This window comes from Rousettus aegyptiacus, unplaced genomic scaffold (assembly GCF_014176215.1).
Source record: "Rousettus aegyptiacus isolate mRouAeg1 unplaced genomic scaffold, mRouAeg1.p scaffold_m13_p_16, whole genome shotgun sequence".
Classification (NCBI taxonomy): Eukaryota; Metazoa; Chordata; class Mammalia; order Chiroptera; family Pteropodidae; genus Rousettus; species Rousettus aegyptiacus.
The window spans coordinates 21,432,618-21,452,711 of NW_023416291.1; the positions used below are offsets into that span (position 1 = coordinate 21,432,618).

A 20,094-nucleotide genomic window follows, 5' to 3' on the forward strand; every position below is an offset into this window, starting at 1 on the left:
CCCCCCCTAATAAGTCTAGGGGACCGCCTCTGAACACTGTTTTTACATCAATAAGCTGCAGGTTGTGGTTATTATCTGTTCCTTTCTCCCCGTGTTGCACTGCCTTCAACTCTAACTCAGAGAACTCTGTGCAACGGACAGACTTCTTCAGATATTGCCTATCTTCCTCACTAGGTTCGGATATCACTACAGAGAATAGGATTTTTTAAGGCTTTCTATTACTTCTAAGCCAACTCTTTCAAAGTTTAGGCCATCATATGGGACTTTTTCTCTCTGGGAATTTGTAAAATTAACTGTGAAAAGTCTTGCTTTCATATCTCTAATTATGTTTCTCTCACTTCAGAGTCTGCAAACAAACAGCCGAATTCCGCCTGAAATTTCTTGGTTAAAAAAATAATAACCTACTCGATTAAGGATACCAGTTACCCTGATACTAAGTAACCTAATTTTCACATATTTTTTGTTTGTTGATGTTATCTGAGAAAGGCAGTCACACTCAAATATACACTGCTCAACTACGCTTCCCTGCCCCAGAGCCCCTGCCCTAAGTTCAACAGCCCAGAACTGGCTGCAGGAAGCCACTCAGTGTAACCAATGACAAATCACAAAAACAATAACTAGGTAACCAGATAAAATCACAAAGACAGTAACTAGATAAATAACTCTCTATTAGAGTTCAACATTAAAAAATTCACTTAAGCCAATGTATTAAGTCTGTTTTAGCCCATAATACTATAACATTAAAGTCTCAAAGTCATTTACCCTTTAGGATCAAGAAGGTCTCTGACTTTTTCATTATAAATTTCCATATAGGACACTTCTACTTTAAAACTCTGCTCTTCATTTTCTTCTTTCTGAGTTCGTTCAAAAAGTCCACTGCAAAGTCTTGGAATTAATCCAGGTTGGTCAGCTGTGCCCATCATGGTGTAAGATTTTCCAGATCCTAAAAAATAAAAATCATAGTTATTACTCTCTCTTTGAGAAGTTCAAATACATAACCCTCTTTTCAGTGCTCATAATAAATTACTAGCACTTAGCAAATGGCCAAAATAAAATAAGAAATATACCCAAATACAAACATGAGACCAAATTAATAATTAAGTCAAACATAAACATCCTTTAGGAAGAAAACAAAAACCTTCTTTAATTATCTTCATACTTAAAAAAAAAATTACCTGAAACAACTAAAAAATAGCGAGGTCTGAATAGTTTTCTACAATTAACTGGGAAGATCCACATGAGCAATAGTATTGTGCCTGCTCCAGCCACTAACCAGACCACGAAAAATGGATGTCATCCCGACAGGCCCCCCGAGCAAAGCAGCCTACTACTCTTTGGCAGTAGGATAGAAACCAAAGAGTAATCTTTTTCTACTATAAAATTATTTTCTCCATTGTATCAAAAATACATATTCGTTAAATATAATTTAGAAAACACAGGATAATCGAAAAAATTAAACCACTCATAGTCATAATTTAAGTATAATTTGTCTTCTTTTAGTAGCAGTGATTTTATAAACATACCTTTAATTATACAAGTTGCTGCTTTTGTCACTTGACACTTTATCGTTATCCTAGTACCTACAACTAATATACCACTTACGTACCAGGCCTTTCCTAAAAGTTTTCACATGTTAGCTCATTGTGACAACTCTATAAGGTCTATAATTATCAATATTTTACAGACAAGAAAACTGAGGTGCAAGTCTCACACTTGGCCAGCGGCAGGAACAGAGTTGGAGCTGGGGTAACCTGGCTCAGAGTCTTTGCTCTTATAACCACTACACACACTGCCTCTTAAAAATATCACAAGCATTTTTCCATGAAAAGTAGTTTTCAGTTGAACAAGCTATACAATATACCTTAAAAAAGTGACTCCTTCAAAGAAAATAAATTTTCTTTGCTGTTGATCATAAAGGTACATAAGTCAAAATGCTTCATATCAATCATAATTGATGCGATGCTAATGATATTTATTATTTTTGGTATTTTCTGTTATGATCCTTAAAGCTTAAAAATACATATATTATTTAATATTACCAGTCTGTCCATAGGCAAAGATACATGCATTGTAGCCATCAAAAGCATTTTGAAGAATATTCTCCCCAAGGCACTTGAAAACATCATCTTGACCTAAAGGAAAGAGAGGAACACAGAGAAAAGGACAGGCTGTCTTAAGCCAAACCTATATATTAACAATTTAAAAAATAAAAAACAAAAAAAAGAGACAAATGTCTCACAAATGCATTTTTTCGGCTATCTCTAAATAAGATATTAAAACTTAATAAATACTTCCAAAGTCTCATATTCTTCAGGTTATTTCTAGTTAGCACATGAGAAAAACTGAGTAAAAAGTTCTAGGTTATATGAATTTGAATTAATAAACATTGACCCAAAACTTTCTGCGATGCAAAAAGCTAATGAATTGCTGATTTTATAAACAATGGTTATAAATATCTGAAATTATACTTAGAAACTAAGTGGACCTGAAATTAACTACATACCACTCAGCTAATACTTTATTCAGTGGGTACTAGAGTTCAAAATAATCATATATATTAATCCCCACTCCTTTTCCTTAATGATAATTTTTTCATTTGGAAACATTTTTATTTTTTATTTTTTATTTTTTAAACAAGGTCGTAAGGCAGAAATGGCCTTACTGGGTAGAAAATACTGCTCTGGGACAAAATTTCAAGTATCTTCATAAGAAATATAGTTGTGGTTAAATTTATGGGTGGCTTGTTTTGCTTCTGTCACCAAATGTTTGGAACCTGTACTTCCTACCAACTAGCAGCAATTCTCTGGGGACATTTTTTCTCCTCAATGACAATTTTAAATTACAGGATCTACAACGTATACCAGCTAGGAGGAGAGGGTAGAAGATCTGGAAAATTTCATCTAGCTTTCAATGGTTGACATGAATGATAGGGTCAAATGCTCCCCCACGGGCTAAATTAAATACACCAGCAATCAAATGTGACCCTGACAAGTCATTCAACTTCCTGAATCCTGAATATTGTGACAATACTGTGATTTACTTATAAAAATTTGGTCCTTTTCCACAGTTCCTGGCTCACAGCTTCCAAACTCTTAGAATTTCCTAATGTTGAGAGTTATCAATGTCTTTTGTTATGTTAATGAAGTGATTGTAGGACTGCACCTATGGCAGGGGGCTGGTTGCCTGAAGTACCAATCATGTGATTAGAGGGTTGGAACTTTCTCTCTGGCCTGGAAGTTGAATCAGTCATCAATGGCCAATGATGTATGGCCTGGAAGTTGAATCAATCATCAATGGCCAATGATGTAATCGACCAGGCTTCCATTAAAACCTAAAGGGAAAGGGTTCAGAGCACTTCCAGGTTGCTGAACAATGGTGGATTGGGGAGCATGGTGCAGTAAGAGGTCATGGAAACTACATTCTCTTTCCCCATACCTTACCCTTTGGCTGTTTCTGAATTATATCTTTTTATAATAAACTTACATATCTAGTAGTGAAATGTTTCTCCATGTTCTGTGAGCTGCTTTAGAAAATTAATCGAACCCAAGGAGGAAGTCATGAGAACCTTTGATTTATAGACAGTTGGTAAGAAGTACAGGTAACAACCTGGGCTTTTGACTGGTGTCTGAAATGGGGGATGCCATGGGGGGCAGTCTTGTAGGACTGATCCCTTCACCTGTGGAGCCTGTTGATGCTATTTCCAGGTAGGTACTGTCAGAATTAAATTGAATTGTAGGACACCCACCTGGTGTCTGCAACATTTCTTGGTGGTAGTAGTTGGGAAAACCCTCCCCATCACAAACTGAAATTTGGACCTCAACACACTTTAATATAAAGAAATATACTATGTGCTCTCTAAACTTGCTCTGAAATTCTATTATTCTCTTATCGTCCTCAATGATGACTGTCGCAAGCCCCTTTACACACAAGTTTAGGACTACAATGACATCTTTTGTTTCCTTCATCCCTAGTTGCTTACAACATCTATTTCTAAGCAATCTCTTTTAAAGATTGAGTGTCATACTGTACTGACTTCTGTCAGGAGAAACAGCAGTACTATGGCTGTTTCAAAAAGTTAAGGTTAATTTGGTTTAGCTGGCCCATTGATGACTTTAAGGAATGCTTTAGTATCAGATGTATGATGATGATATACTAATCTGATAAATTAACTAGGAAGAAAAACATATTGGAATGCTATTTATAGCATTTAAAACATTAACAAACATAACAGCATCCAGTCCTTACATATTATATTTAAAGAAAGAACCCAGAACACTGAAAACTGAAGTGATTTGCTCCAAGTCACAGAGGCAGTCAGGAGTAGAGATCCTGTTAAAACTCAAGGTTTCTTTTACTTCTTGCCTCTTCTTTTGTTACACCACGCTGCCCCTCTAGACCACGTCACAGACACCTAGGGAATCTAAGTGGCTACTCTGTGCTACTAGTGCCAAGTAAGCACTGGGATGCGTGTAAAAATACCTCAACCATGTACCCTATTCATCTAACTTCATCATCCTATACCAAGAATAGCACACTGGGAATCTCCCATTTCCCAATCAATGTAAGAAGTCTAATAGCGAAGATTGGAGGTATTTCTCTATATGGTTTTTAAAGTTACACAAAATAACACTATGATAATTTACGGAAAATATATGAAAACACCTTCTTTACATATCAGGAGTTAACAGGATGCTGGACTCTTACCTGCATACTTTTCTCTGACAGATTCATCCATAGACCAGAAACAATGATCATATGCAAACACCTGTTGAAAAATAAAAGTAATATAGTGTATTAAGAAAACTTTAACATACTTATTTTATAATAATGTCATAACAATAGTGAAATAAAAACAACTTACTGTCTTGCAATGAATATTAAATTATTTATGGTAGTCTTAACAATACACAGCTAAGCACCCTATAGATGCTATAAATCTTTATTTCACATGGAAAACTTAATAATGTTAAGTGAAAAAAGAGGTGGTTACAAAATAATATGTACAATATGATAGCTATTATATACACATACACGTATAGTTACATATATAAAGTACATTTGTGCATAAGATTAGTGATCTTTGTTTTCTTCTTGATGCTTTCATGTATTCTCTATATTTTTACTACTCATCAGAGAAATCGAATATATTTTTTAAAAAATAAAATATAAAGATAATTACTACATCATGTTAAAAATAACTGTAAAATAGCAGATTCTTTAAATTTAGCACGCCATGTGCAATATTGTATAGCTTTAAAATTATAGAAAACTGATAAGGAAATGTCCATATATTAATGCAAAAGTTATGAAAGTCTAGACCATGATCCTACATTTGCAAAAAACCTATATAGATAAAAAGTTGAAAGAACATACATTGAAAATACTGACAACAGTTAATGACAGTGGGTGTGATATCATAGATGATTTCTGTTTTGATCTGTTATGTTTACTATTTTCTAAAATATGCACATTTTGTAATCTTTTAAAAGTTTCTTTCATTGATTTTTTATTTTTGGATTTCATGTTTTATAATTTAGTCTCTTTAAGGATTGTAAGTGTAACTGTTTTTAAATTCATTTCAGCTTTCATTTCAAACTCTCGCACTTTCGGAGTTTGTTACCTCACTTTCTGATGACTGCAACATTTCTTGGTGGTAGTGGTTGGGAAAACCCTCCCCCATCACAAACTGAAGTTTTCCTCTTGAGTCTTGCAGTTGCATCTGAACTGGGAGTCTGTATTTTATGGTTTACGTGATTGCTAGTTTTTTTCCTCTCCCTTTGGCCACCTTTACATGACTACATTGCCACTCTCAGCTACTGAAGCCCAGATTTTGGTCTTCCCAAAGACCAGCGTCTCTACTCCCTCCTAGTTACACAAACATTAGCTCAATGTTGGTGGCCAAAATATGTTTTTTAAGCCTTCATTCATGGTGGAACTACACCCAAAATCAGTTTTCATGTGGGGAGCTTCTCCAGTCCTCAACCAGACATCAGGACCGCCTTTAATCCATAAAAGTTAAACTTCTAGTCACCTGCATCTAAACCCTAGGCCCAAGGAAATATGCTGCTTCAGACCCAGCTTGCTGCTAGTCACCGAAGTTACATATGTCATTTTTTAATATGATGGCATGATTTAAATATTTTAAAATATTTTATCTGCCCCTGCTATGCGTTTGGAGTTGGCAGGAGAATGTTTGTGTGAACTCACAAGGCTATCTGGACCAGAGGTCTAAAAGTTAACTTTTTTTAACAAAGGAAATCAGATTATAATAGTAAATTAAATACATATACCTATATCTCCCATCCCACCTGAAATTAACTCAAAATGATAGCATGTGGGAGGAAAGGGCCAAAGGCAGAAAGAAATGGGGAAAGGAGAGCAAGTTCTTGAAAGCGAAACTTGTTGCTTATACCTGGATCAGAAATTGAGAACCCCTGAAAATAGCTGCAATGAGACCGATGGGGAGTGAGGTGAGATGGGGTGGGGGCCTCAGCAAGATGATGCGTCAAAATCTTGTGGAAGGAGGTGACTGCAAAGAGCAGTTCTGGGAGTGTACCAGAACGACTAAATGAGCAAGAGGGAAGCCTGGGGCAGCCAGGGTCAGAACACCTCTCTCTTTGTGCAAAACAGCAGACAGGGGAGGCATGTGTTCCCTGGAACGCGACAGTGATGGGGAAGCTAGGCCAGAAAGGCAAGGAGAAGCCCAATGGCTGACAACACGCAAGAGGCAGGAGCCCTGGAGCCCAGAAGCTACTACCCAGAGTCAGTATGACGTGGTACGTTACTGGTCCCTGACATCTTCCCAAAGCTAAACATGTATCTATCAATAATGGCAGTGGCTCGCTACGTCAGCAATTCTCTAACAGGGAGGGAGGAAAAGGAGAAGGAAGCTGGAAGGTGGTCCCAAAGGACTGTGTATCAAAATTTTGGGTAGGGCTGCTTTTCAAACTATATTTATCAGCCATAGTGAGAATCGTTTTAGCAGGATGAGATTAAATAAAATGTGAAGCTCAAATTAAGTTTCTTCTGCTCTAGCTTTCGACTCTCACCTCTAATCAGTTTATTTTATTCTGTTCTTAATAAGGTTAAGTAGTCTACAGCCATAGCCACCCTGAACAAGCCCGATCCCATCTGATCTCGGAAGCTAAGCAAGGTCAGTCCTGGTTAGTAATTGGATGGGAGACCACCTAGGAAGACCAGGTGCTATAGGCGTAAAACATAAAAAATAAGGGATTGCAAGCCGACAAGGTTCTTGGAATCTGTGAGGTCAACCAAGGGTTGCCTCACCTAAAATAAATAAATAAACAGACAGATAGATAGATAGATAATAAATAAGTAAGTAAGTAAGTAAGTAAGTAAGTAAGTAAATAGATAGATAGATAGATAAATATATGAGGTTAAGTAGAAATCATCCCGCTTCTTCTCTTGGAAGCTGAGCTCTCATCACCATACGTGTGCACTTATCAAAGATCGAGCTTCTAAATGGCACTCCTCTGTCTCCATTATTATGGGGTGTTTTTTTTCATTTTTCCTTTTCTTTCTCTTTCTAATTGAGGGATTTCTTAGACAACTGCATTTCTTATTCTCGACTCCAGTAGAGAAGATATCATGAAAGTAAGTGTAACGTAGCTGACACTCCCTGCTAGGCCCCTGAGGTACGAAGAAGTTAAGAACTTGATGACTAGCAGGAGAGGGGAGTGGGAGACGGGCCCAGCCTTTGAGCCTGCAGTCTGCTCACCACTAAGCTAGATTAGCTCTACTCCCCCAATTATAGGAAAGCCCCACGACCTGGTACAAAGTTGGAAACTAATGAACACTTAGCTCGCTCTCTCTCTCTTTTGATAATTTTTATTTTTCAATTACAGTTGGCATACAATAGAATATTAGTTGCAGGTGTACAACATAGTGATTAGACATTTATATAATTTACAAAGTGATCACCCCATAAATCTAGTTACATAACCATACAGTTGTTACAGTATTACTGACTATATTCCTTGTGCATCCCATGACTTTAGGTCCCATGACTATTTTGTAACTACTCATTTTTGCTTCTTAATCTCTTCCTCTTTTCACCACTCCCCAAACCCCTCCTCCCATCCGGCACCATCGAAATGATGAACACTTAGTTCTTCTTTACAAACAGGACTGAATGGCCCTCTTTAAGTTTTAGCAATTTTATAAACTATTATAGGGCTCTTCCAGCCAGAGATTTCCTAAAGCAGACATGCCCTTTCTAAACAAACATTTTCCTTAAAAATTTAAAAAATAAAATTTTTACAAGTAACAGAGAAGAAACACATTCATTGTAACAAATTCAAATAACAGAGCATAGAGTAAAAACTGAAACCTCTCATTCGCCAAGCACACCACTCCCTAGAGGTGACCGCTGTGCTAACGTGGTGTTGGTCCTGCCACAGTGTTTGCGTCACCAGGTTTCCTCTAGACATTAAGATACAGTTGAATTAAATGACGCATGAATAATTTTAAAATAGTCACATGATATTTCCTTACATCTTTACTGCAATCTCCAAGCCCTGCTCCATCAAAAAACTGGAAAACAAAAATAATCCAGCACCTTTTTGTACAAAATGATGAGATAAATTAATAAAATTGGTGCTACGTATATAAAGAAATGAGTGTCGTATTAAACTATTTTTTAAATTATTCAGAGTCCCAAATAGCCATGTCTATAACATATTTTAGCAATAATAATAGAGAATAGAGTTACAATTCAACCATAGACTCTGTAAACGAAAACAAAATTCCAAGAAGGTAGATAAAAATCTGAATTTCCTGAAAGCTTCCAAGTAATTTCAGAGAATAATCAATTTAAAAATACAGTCCTTGTGCCCACTTTGGCACACCTACGAACTCCCTGAGAGATGCAGGAACTGATGAGCCCCACCGAAGTTTCTTTTGAATATGGGCTCAAATTTAAGATGGTAGCACATTCCCCTAAGGAAGCTGTGGGCCAGAGCGGGTTTCGGTTGGCCTGAGAATGTGTCCCCAGCTGTCTTGGGAGAAACACGGATGAGTCTGCCTAGCCCAGTCCTGATTGCAGTTTGGAACAACCAGTTTAGAGCCAGTCCACGGTGAATGGCAGTGCGCAAAAGGAATCTCTGTTGGAGTTGCCAGGAGACTGGCCAGAATTGGTCAAAGTTCAAATACAGTTTTTCCACAAACCTCCCTCCAATCCCTCTTATGCCAATAATGGCTTCTGATTTATAGGCTGACAGCTTGCATTACTTTTACAAAAGTGACGGAAAGAAAACACTTTTGAGAAGAAAACTGCCAGTACTTCAAAAATATGCACATAAGCTCTTTACAAGCATCGCATAATATACCAAATCTCTTACCTTTGGCTGGCTTCTGAGTTCCCCAAAGAGACGTCATCGTTGACATGGAAGAAAAGGCAGAGGGTTAAAATACAATTTTTTAATTTAGAAGACTCTTCTTGAAGAACAAAGTTATAATAAATATCCTGTAAATTTTTATTACTACAAAATATTAACTATGAAATCAAACAGCAAATTAAAATAAAGGATCAATTAATATCTATTAACTGGTAGGGTAGCGTGCTAATTATGAAAACTGACTTGTATCTCTCAGATAAAAGAAAGATTACCTGAACAATTGGATAGTTTTTAAAGTCTTAATATATCTCCCTTATACATTTTGCAAAGACGTCTTGCAAATATATGTTTAAAAATTCTTTACTTTTTTTATCATCTGATTTCACTTCCAAGTAGTTTTCTCTGCTTTGATATAGCAGCAGCTCTTACTCTCTCTATATAGGTCCTTCCGCCAAAAAATAAAATAAAAAAAGAAAGAAAGAAAGAATTCTGTTCTGGCTAAGAAAAAAGGGTTTAATTAAAGGAACAACTAATTTTTTTTGCCAACGAATTACTATTTACTGAATTACTCACTTATTACTTATTTTCTATGCTTCCCTGGGTGCTTCTAACCTCCCTCCTTCCAAAACTGCCACTCGCTTACATCTCCCTCAGGGTACGGGAATATAACTCAATCCAATATAATTCTGAGATAGTTTCAAACTTAGAGAAAAGTTATAAGAAAAGCACAAAGAACTGCCTTCACCCAAATTCACTAGCTGTTAACATGGCCACGGCTACAATATCTTTCTCCCCCACCTCCCTCTCCCCTCCTCTATATGTAGATGTATATACACACATATTATTTCTTTCTTAACCAAACTGCAGATATGCCCTTCAGCCCTATACATTTTAGTATATGATCCCTAAAAACAATGATGTTCACTTACATAACCACAGTACAATATCAAAGTCAGAAAATTTAATAAATGACAGTGCTTTTAAAACTAGAGTGAAACTGGAGCATAGCTGGTCTCTCTCAGAGGATCAAACTGGCAACTCAGACCCAAAACCTGCAAGAAAACTATACATGGAAACACTTCCTTCCAACTTTCTGCACATCTTCTCATCCTTTTGTCTCATAAAATATTTTTTCTGAAATAAATTTAGTATTTTAATTGTATCAAATGATTTCAGACAAAAACACTAAAATGCCAAGGAAAGTCTAGCAAATGAGTGACATTTGTCTAAGAGATTTTGGAGTAATAGCTGATGTGGCTAACACATAAAAGAAAATAGTTTCTCTGGAATAAGAGATAGGAAAAAACTTCCCAACAAAAATATTTGTGAAAAACTGGTTGAGGATACCGGCATATGCTATCATCTTTTTACAGGACTTTATAAGCAAAGCAGATTCTCATCAACGACAGACAGTTTAGTTATAAATCTCGCTGGAGGTCAGAACACAGCCAGCATATGTGAAATGCCCACATTGGGCCTGGCACATCGCATGCTGCTTCATTTAGTTCTCACAATAACTTTGTAAGATGCTATTATTATTCCAGTTTTACAGACAAGAAATTTAAGGGTCAGAAAAGTTAAATGACCTGTTCAAGACACAATGATAAGCGCTGAGGGATCTGAGATGTAAAACTAGTCTTCTAACTCTCAAGTCCATGTTCTTTTCCTCTCCCACAATGGTCAAAACAGCCTCGTCACGTTTCTTCTAGTCTTAAGAATCTGTGAGTCATATATTAACACCGCTCCTGCTAACAGAAACATTTCTCAATGTATTAATTTCCTCCATTCTAATTATTACTCAGTAAAAGGTGACCACTTGGTGCTTATGTAAGTTTACTTATTCATTATATTTACAAAAACTCCAGACTGTCTTTTCTGAGACAAAAATAAGATGTGTAGTATAATTCAATTTAAAGAAAATATTTTATTATAAAAGTCAACTCTTCCTAAGAGATGATCAACAAACATAAAATTCAATAATATACAACACATAGCAGAAGAATCCATGGGACTAACCTGAATTCAGAACATAATAATAAAAACAGAAATGAACCAGTGAATTAATTACAGAGCTCAGTTTCCAACTAGGGAGTCTAGTGGCTACAATACTAACGCTCAAATAACCTAGAGAGCCATTGGAAACCCAAAGATGTAATTACAGCTCTGCACAAAAATAAATAAGTAAATTAATTAATTAAACAAAACCTTTCAAAGTGTAGCTGCAATCTAATCTGGCAATACCTCGCTTATCCCAAAATCCCTTAAAATGAAACCTCAGCTATACAGATTTAGTAAGGGAAGAAAAATACCCCTAACCAATCAAAACAGATATCACAAAGTAAAAGCATGAAAGTCAAAGTTTGTCAGCTGAGTTGAATTACTTTCTGTTGTTGTTGTGGCTTAACTTCATTTTGAAATACTTCCAGTCTTACAAAAAGCTCTCAAAATAGTACAAAGAACTCCTGTGTACCTTCACCCAGCTTTCCCAAATGTTAACATCTCATATGACCGTAGTTATAATGATCTAAACTAGGAAATTAATTATCAAGATTTACTAAATAATTTAGAGCCAATCCTATACAAATTTTTTGCCAGTTGCTCCACTAATGTCCTTTACTGGTCCAGGATCACACACTGCTCGTAATTTGTCATGTCTCCTCCAATCTGGGAGAGTTTGACTCCCATGATCTGGACACTTGTAGAGTACTGGCCAGTTATTTTGTAGAATGTCCCTCGATCTGAGTCTGTCTAATGCTTCTTCACGACCAAATTCGGGTTCTGCATTTTGGCAAACACAACATACAAGTAATATTGTGCCCTCCTAGTGCATCATACAGAGGCACAAAGTGATGTCCATGTCTCATTACTGATGATGGTAACTGATCATTTGGTTACGGCGCTATCTACTAGGTTTCTCCACTGTAACATGACTAGTTTTTCGTGGCGGTAGACTTTGAGGCTATGTAAACACCATTTCTCACCATACTTTCACCCACAAATTTTAGCATCCACTGATGAGTCTTGCCAGCAACAATCACTGTGTCCCTAGTTGCTGGTGTGTTCACACCCCGCTCAGATAGAAATAGTCTGATGTGCTTCTTAGGAAGAGACTGGCTTGGGAAACAACAAATGATTTGGTTGCATATCTTGAATAGCACTGTTATCTATGAATAAGGTATTCACTTCCCTCTTTTTACTGACTTGATTTAGGGGCTTGTGTCCGCCTATCATTTAAATAATAAATTACATCGGAAAATTAAGTCGAATTATATTCCTAACCTTTAGAATTCCACCTCATGAAGAAAAAATATCGTGTATGTGTAAAACCCAAAGCAATGTCAGTAGAATGACAAGTTAAAAATCAATTACTGCTTCAACTACGAGAAGCAAATATTACATCCAAATAACATCACTTCTTTTAATTTTAAAAATTTCTTTACGTTTCCGAAACCTTCACAATTAGCAGTATTTAGAATCTCTGTTTTAACAAGATCCTACTCCACCCTGCTCTATAACAGATGTATACATCACAAAGAGCTTATTCTAATATGGCCAAACTACGTAATGATATTGTTGCTTTTTCAGACTTAGCTGGCAGTACCAGCAACCAAACAACAATCTGTGTAATGATCACTATTTTTTCTTTGTCATCTCTCCCCCAATGTGCTTTCCACATAAGGAATTAAAGCTGACCTGACCGAAAAATTAGACACTTAGTAGACTCACAAAGAAGGCTTATCAATCTTTGCTTATCTAGCCAACTCTCAGAAATACAAATAGCACTAAAAGCCCCATTCGTTGTTGCTTTGACATTTAGAATTCTCTCTCTCTTTCTCTCTCTCTCTCTCTCTTTCTCTCTCTCTCTCTCTCTCTCTGTGTGTGTGTGTGTGTGTGTGTGTGTGTGTGTGTGTATGCCTTACTCCTAAATTATATACCTGAAACTTCTGGATTTCGTTAACCAATGTCATCATGATAAAAAAAATAAAAATAAAAAATAAAATAAAAAATAAAATAAAATCGCAAAAAAAAAAAAAGTCTACAATTTCATATTACCATATACTGAGATGGCATAACTCAGAACAAACTCACTATTAATTCAATCACTCATTGGCAAATCACCTGCCTCTTCTCATCTGTCAAACACAAAGCTGAATAAGTTTAATTCATTTTACACTTTCATTAGAAGGAAGCTTAAATCTGGCCAAAAAGTTAAATTAACATTGATGCATTTGTAATATAAAATATATTATAACATAAAATATATATTTTATAATATTCTTGTAAATGTATTATAAAATATATTTAACATCCTATGTTAACAGAGTAATATTCATTTTAATAATTATGTGTTAAAATCAAGGTATATACAGAGATTAGGATAGATTATTTAAATACTCTTAGACTCTAAGCAAAAAAAGCTCTTACAATTTTTACTTCTTTCAGTGTTTGTGGTTATCTGAGGTTTCAAATTTTATCAAACTGTATTTGTCCCATTTGATTGCATTAATGTGACTGGATTCCTCCTTGACTGCATTGGATTTATCTGGAAAAAGTTTTTCCTGAATATGAAACTAATTAACTCTTCCATCCCCTAATTCTTTCTAGATAAAGATCCACACTTCGATTTCCAAACCAGAAAAGTCACACCCTCAAGGTCCAAAGGCCCAATATAGCCCACAGCTGTATTTTTTGATTGAGTCCTTCCAGCATCGACCAAAAGTAGAAAGTGAGAAGACTTCACACTACTAAAGTAATCTTGAAAATTCAGAAGATCTGGAAACAGGACCTAAATTCCCACATAGCGATATTGGCTAGACCTGAACAATTGCTGTCTTCTGCATGGACCTGCCAGGCAAGCAGTCAAGTTTTAAATTCCTGCTATTAAGAAAGAAAACAGAACAGGGTGTTCTTGTAGTCAAAGAAATTAGAGACTGCAAATTCACACCAATAAAAAGAAATTTGAAAATCAAGTGCCAAGAACCTAAAACAGAGTGTCATCACATTATATCAGGACCACACCACAGAGTCTTCCCACCCAATTAAATAATTCTCTTTACTACTCTGACACATCATCCTGGCTATTAAATCCTAAACCAGGAATTCCGAACTCAAATGTCACTTGCAGCAGTAATGTCAATAGAATTAGTAGCTATGAAACATTAAAGCTAAAGCCTTTACCTTCACTTTAAGCAGTGGTAGGTCTAGAATACAGACTTAAGTTGGAAAGCCTGGAGGCATCAGGAGCAAAAAACAAACAAACAAACAACAACAAAAAAAGCATACATAAATGCCTGGTGCACATACATTCGTGCATGCTCAATACATGTTAGATATCATTATAGTGATTTTGATTTATGATGTACTGTTAACTTGGGGTTTAAGTCAGCTAGCAGGCTGACCAGAACTGAAATTTCTAGACCATTACTATATTTCCCAAATCCATTGCTTAGGAAAGATTTCCTTAGCTTCCTTATGTGATAACTCAATTTCCAAACATTCTCCAACTAAATATTTCACTGCTTCCAAGAGAATAAACTTCTTAGTTAACTAACTGAAGTTTTCTGTGTTGATCCCTTTCCTGAGATATGGTCTCCATCTTTGAAATGTCCCTCAAACCCATTTACACTTTAATTTAGCAATATTTACTATCTACTATAAGCCAGATGCTAAACTTGGTACTAAAGAAACTGTTGAACAAGTGAGACAAGAAGCCTATCCTCCTAAGAGCTTAAATTCTATTAGAATAGAATGAATGAATATGGAATATAGTAAGTACTATGGAAAAAAAGCAGGGAAGGAGGATACGGAGGGGCTCTGGGGTTCGCATTTTAAATAGGGTGGTCAGGAGAAGGCTCAGAGAAAGCCGTCTGCACAGAAGCCTGTGGGAAGTAAGGGAGTCAGCCATATGGTTAGACGGCAGATCTGGAAATGCCCTATTTCTTCATCTCCCTTTACGCCTAACTACATAGCTTCCTAACTGTACTCTCGCTGACTGCAGTCTCTCTTCGACAATTCTTCACTTACTGAATGTGTATCAGAACTACATACCTGATCAAGTCATAATTCTACCTAAAACTCTTCATTGGCTCCCTATTCCCTACAAGATAAATTTCAAACTCCTTAAGTAGGAAAGGCTCTCCACAATGTCACCCCTTCCTACCTTTCCAGAGATAGAGATGGGAGATCTGAGAACTTGAGGCAGCTGGAATTTGCTGGCCCAGAGAGAAGGAAGCAATCCCGAGGAAGAACTCAGGAATCTGCACGGGGTCCCCTTGTCTTCAACTGAATATTAAATTGCATATGCAGAAAGTGAGATACCAAGAGGCCAGAAAAACTATTTCGAAAAGAACTACTACTGAAAAAATAGGTGTACTCTGAACAATCTCCAGAGCTCACACAGCATTTGGAGACGAGTTACAAGCAGCCACAGTAGGAAGATCTCCTTGACACTAGGAGGCATTTGGTATAAAGCCCAGGAAAGCCATAAGTTAGGAGTAGGGCTAAACTCATCCTAGAATAAAAGCTACTCTGACCCCAACCAACGAAGCTTAAAAACAAGTGAATATCTAGCTGAGCCATAAGTAAATTACACCCGAGGGGTTTCCAATGTCTCACTTCCAATGAAAGATGCAGCAATAGCTCATTCAATTTGGACTATTCTAACAGAATCATCACCAGGCACTATACTAAGTACTTTACATTCATCATATGCAACACAGTAATCCTATGAGACATTATCTTCATTTTATACCTGAGTTAATTAGCACTAAGAAATTAAAACAGCTAGTGGAGGTGGAGTTAAAATACAAATTGGGGTCTGCCTGATCCAAAACCTGCATTCAAACTGCTGGGTGCTGCGAAAATGGAGCAAACACAAGGCACTCGGCCAGCCAGTTCCCCGTTTCAAGCTCATGGTGAACGTCACTAATGAATCACAACACTCTTATTCTTCATCAAAAGAAAGTTCATAATCTGAGGTATCATTGAATGAAATGTACTAAAAAAAATCATAAAATATTAAAATAATGCTAAATATCATTAAACAAAGCAATTAGAAATATTTAGAAATTACTTAGAAAGCTTTACAAAGATAAACGTGACAAGATGAACAGAATATTTTCACTGTATACCTCCAAATCAAACTTTAATTTGTATTTTTAAATCAATTTTAATAACACTATTAATATTCATCTCTTCTCCCAAAAGCTAACTTGAATTTATCTGCTACATGTCACAGACCCAAATATTCTACTATTCTTCTACTATAAGTAAAGCCTGGAAATGGAAGGAAAAAAAAACTATTCCTCATTGTACAGTTATGGCAGCCTTTTTCTTCTTCATTTTTTTTTGTAAGAAGGAATTATGTTAATTCAGTTTGTAACATTTTCAAAAGAAATGTTTTATGTCACCCAAAATTCACCATGCTTTCATCATGTCCATGTTTTTAAATATTGGTTTTAGCAGGCAAAGAAGTAATAAAGAAGGCAAAATAACAAAAATCTTGTTCATTTATGGAATGAAGAAAAGAGTCAAAATACCGAAAGAAGAAAAAGGATTAAGGATTAAATCGAGGCCACTACCAGGAAGTGGCAATGTTTTATAGCCTAAGAACAAAGGTGTAGTGATAGATATTCTGAGGAACCAAAAATACGTGGACCAGCAAATCCCTATGTTCGACAAAAAGGATTTTTTAAACTACATGCATCTGCATAGTCACCCCAGGTTTCCTCACACTTTGTGTAAATTAGACAATAACTGGCTGCTGATGGAAGACTGGGAAGAGGGGGTAGGTACTAAATCAGAATTCAGTTAAAACTCTGGCACTTTAAGTTACCATTCAGACGTCTTTAAATTAAACAATAAGTTTAAAGATATAAACAACCTAACAGTCTCAAAGTATGTTTATGTGTTTTTTAACAGTTTTATTGAGATATTTGTGTATCATAAAATCATCCACTCTAAGTAAACAATTACTTTTGGTAAAAGTGTAGAGGTGCGCAACCACAACCTGCTTTGAAAACTTTTCCATCACTCCAGCAAGTTCCCTCATACCTGACTGCTGTCAATCTCAGGTTCCACTCCCAGCCACAGGCAGCCACTGATCTGCTTCCTGTCCTTCATCTTCTCTGGACATTTCACATAAATGGAATTACAAAACGTGTGGTCTTTTGCATCTGGTGTCTTTCACTTAGCATGATTTTAAGGTCCATCTATGTTACAGCATGTTATCAGTTCTCTCCTCTGTCTTAATGCTGCTGAACAGTATTTTGTTCGTCCACTGAACAGCTGATGGATATCTGGATGGTTTCCAGCTTGGGGCTATTATGAATAGTGCTGCTGTGAGCATTCAAGAACAAGTCTTTGCACAGACATTTATTTTGACTTATCTTGTACAGATACCCAAGAGGAGAACGGTTGGGTCACAAGCAGGGTAAGTGTTATCTACCTTTTCAGGAAACAATCAAGATGATTTCTGAAATGTAGGCACCATTTTACATTACCACCAGCGACAGAGCTACGGCCACTCCACATCCTCACCACAACTTAGTATTGCCTGTCTTACACAGCCAGGTGAGTGGGTGCCAAGTGGCATCTTATCGAGATTTAATTTGCATTTCCATAAGGACCAATGATGTTGAAAGTCTTTTAAGATGTCTTTATATTTCACTTTACAGGCAAAAAAAAAAAAAAAATCTCACAATCAACTTTAGATCCATATTTTTAGGCTATTAGAAGAACTGACAAACTCTGGTCAAATTCACACTTTTTATTCTTGTTCACACTAAGTTCTTTGTGCCATTTCTATTACTTCATTTATTACTTTTATCTCTTTAACCACTTTTGGGCTCCTTTGTGTTTGTGCAGACATTCATTTTGACTTCCCTTGGATAACTACGAGTAAAGCTTCAGGGTCGCATGGTCAGCCCATTTAATACTTGTTTTATGGTCCAAATGTGTAAAACTGCCTATTTAAAATTCAGGTCAATCTTTTTTTGGACCAAGCTCACTACATATAAATTTATGTTAGTAATTACTAATGTCCATGCTGGATGACTCAATACGTACACCCGAATCATCATGCCAAACTAATCTTTATTGCATTAAGTCTAACAATTAAAGCACCTATAATCAGATGGTATTGTGGACTTAACTGAAGTCCCAAGAAGCTTTCAATGTAGTTGATAAGGTAACAAATCATTAGATATTACAGATCTTGTCTTTCTGGTATGACGCTTCAGGGCAGGTACTCCACACTAGCAGTTAGAAACTCTTCATTCAGTTTCCATTTCGCTTTGCATTAGCTTTGTGATCCTAGTGGTCACTTAACCTCATCAGATCTCTCTGCTACTTCAGTAATCAAGTGGGACTACTCCCTAATACTCTATGTCACACTGCTGTGCAACTGTGTGTGTGTGTGTGTGTGTGTGTGTGCGTGTGTAGGGAAAGGATGGCTAGGGAACTGGACAGAACTGCGTTCAAATCTAGATTCAATACATATTTATCCTATTACAAGATCCAAGCATTACTGTAAATACATTCATGTACTCTTTTCTTTTATCCACACAACTGCCCAAAGGAATAGATCTTATTATCTTCCTGATCTTCCAAATGAGAAACTAAGGCTCAGAAAGATTAAGTAATTTGCTAAAGGTCAACAATTAAATACTAAATTGGGGATTCAAACCAAGGTAGAAGCAATATCCTGCTGAAAAACAAAACCAAAAACATGTAGTCTTGTAAGTTCATCAACAATGCATTTTCTTCCAAAGACCAAGATGCTAAAGGCAATTATGTATAGTGGCTCTTCCTCCCCTGCATTAGATTTTTGTGTTTTTGTTTCAGACCTCCCTACCTTCCCTTCCTCATGAAGTCTGGTTTTCTGAATAGGCAAACGAACCTCATGGAAATGTGTTCCGGTCCCCAAGCAGACCTAGTGGTAAGTGGGGAAGCGGGGAGGCGGGGTAAAGGTATCTGGGCAGAAAAGACTGTCGAGCCTACCTAACAAACTACCGAAATATATCGATTTTTGTGCAACGCAGAGGAGGTGCTGGGGGCAGGGACAGGACATGGGAAGTATCTTAGAGAAAGTAAAAAACACATACATCCTTTGATTATTTCATGTCCCAAGATAACCAACTAACTCTTAAAGAAGCAGTATGCCTTTCAGAACTGATCTGTATGCTTCAACCAAGTTTAAATGTTCTGAAGAAAGCAGCAGCAATCTTTGAATGTGTTAGCTTGAAGGACAACGAAAAAAGCAATGGAAGCTTTTGAATGCAAATTTAGGCTCTTGGAAATAAAAAAGTAAATGAGGATATAAATTCTTAAAATTAAAACTTGATTTACCTACAACATCTAGGTAACCAGTATTGCCTAAAGGAGGGATGCTTGCAGGCTGGTTTTGTGTATTCACCTTCATGCATGAGTGTATCTGCAGATAACCAGGAAAAATACCTGAATATTAATCAGTATTCTCATCTTCCAGCAGTATTAAAAGGGGACCTGCCTAAGAAACTTGCTGTTATAAAATTGCTGGAATTACTTTTTTAAGCATTCAGCAAATTTAAGTCTGTATTTTTCATATCTTTACTAACAACAGAAGCTAACTTTTGTTACTGTGTGTCAAATACCCAGTGTGCTTTAGTTCTAATTCTCACACCAACCCTACCTACATGGTAGGTCTTACACTTTCTCTTTTAGAGTAATAAGTAGGAATAGCACAAAAAGGTAAAATAAT

At 36.4% G+C, this 20,094-nt stretch overlaps 1 protein-coding gene and 1 pseudogene across 9 annotated transcripts in view; one reads left to right on the forward strand and one right to left on the reverse strand.

The window, feature by feature from the left end:
* The window catches only part of KIF13B (kinesin family member 13B), a 166,546-nt gene that overhangs the window by 107,108 nt on the left and 39,344 nt on the right, over positions 1-20,094 (reverse strand). For 8 of the 9 annotated variants that reach the window (XM_016144678.2, XM_036233591.1, XM_036233589.1 and 5 more), the window contains 4 exons: positions 9,360-9,372; positions 4,705-4,765; positions 2,040-2,132; positions 763-943 (listed from right to left, as the gene is read on the reverse strand). In XM_016144678.2, the coding sequence (XP_016000164.2) occupies positions 763-943; positions 2,040-2,132; positions 4,705-4,765; positions 9,360-9,372 (348 nt within the window). The remainder of the gene's footprint in view (positions 1-762; positions 944-2,039; positions 2,133-4,704; positions 4,766-9,359; positions 9,373-20,094) is intronic. The other variant, XM_036233587.1, reaches the window with a different exon arrangement.
* Positions 7,093-7,212, forward strand: LOC118612671 (annotated as a pseudogene).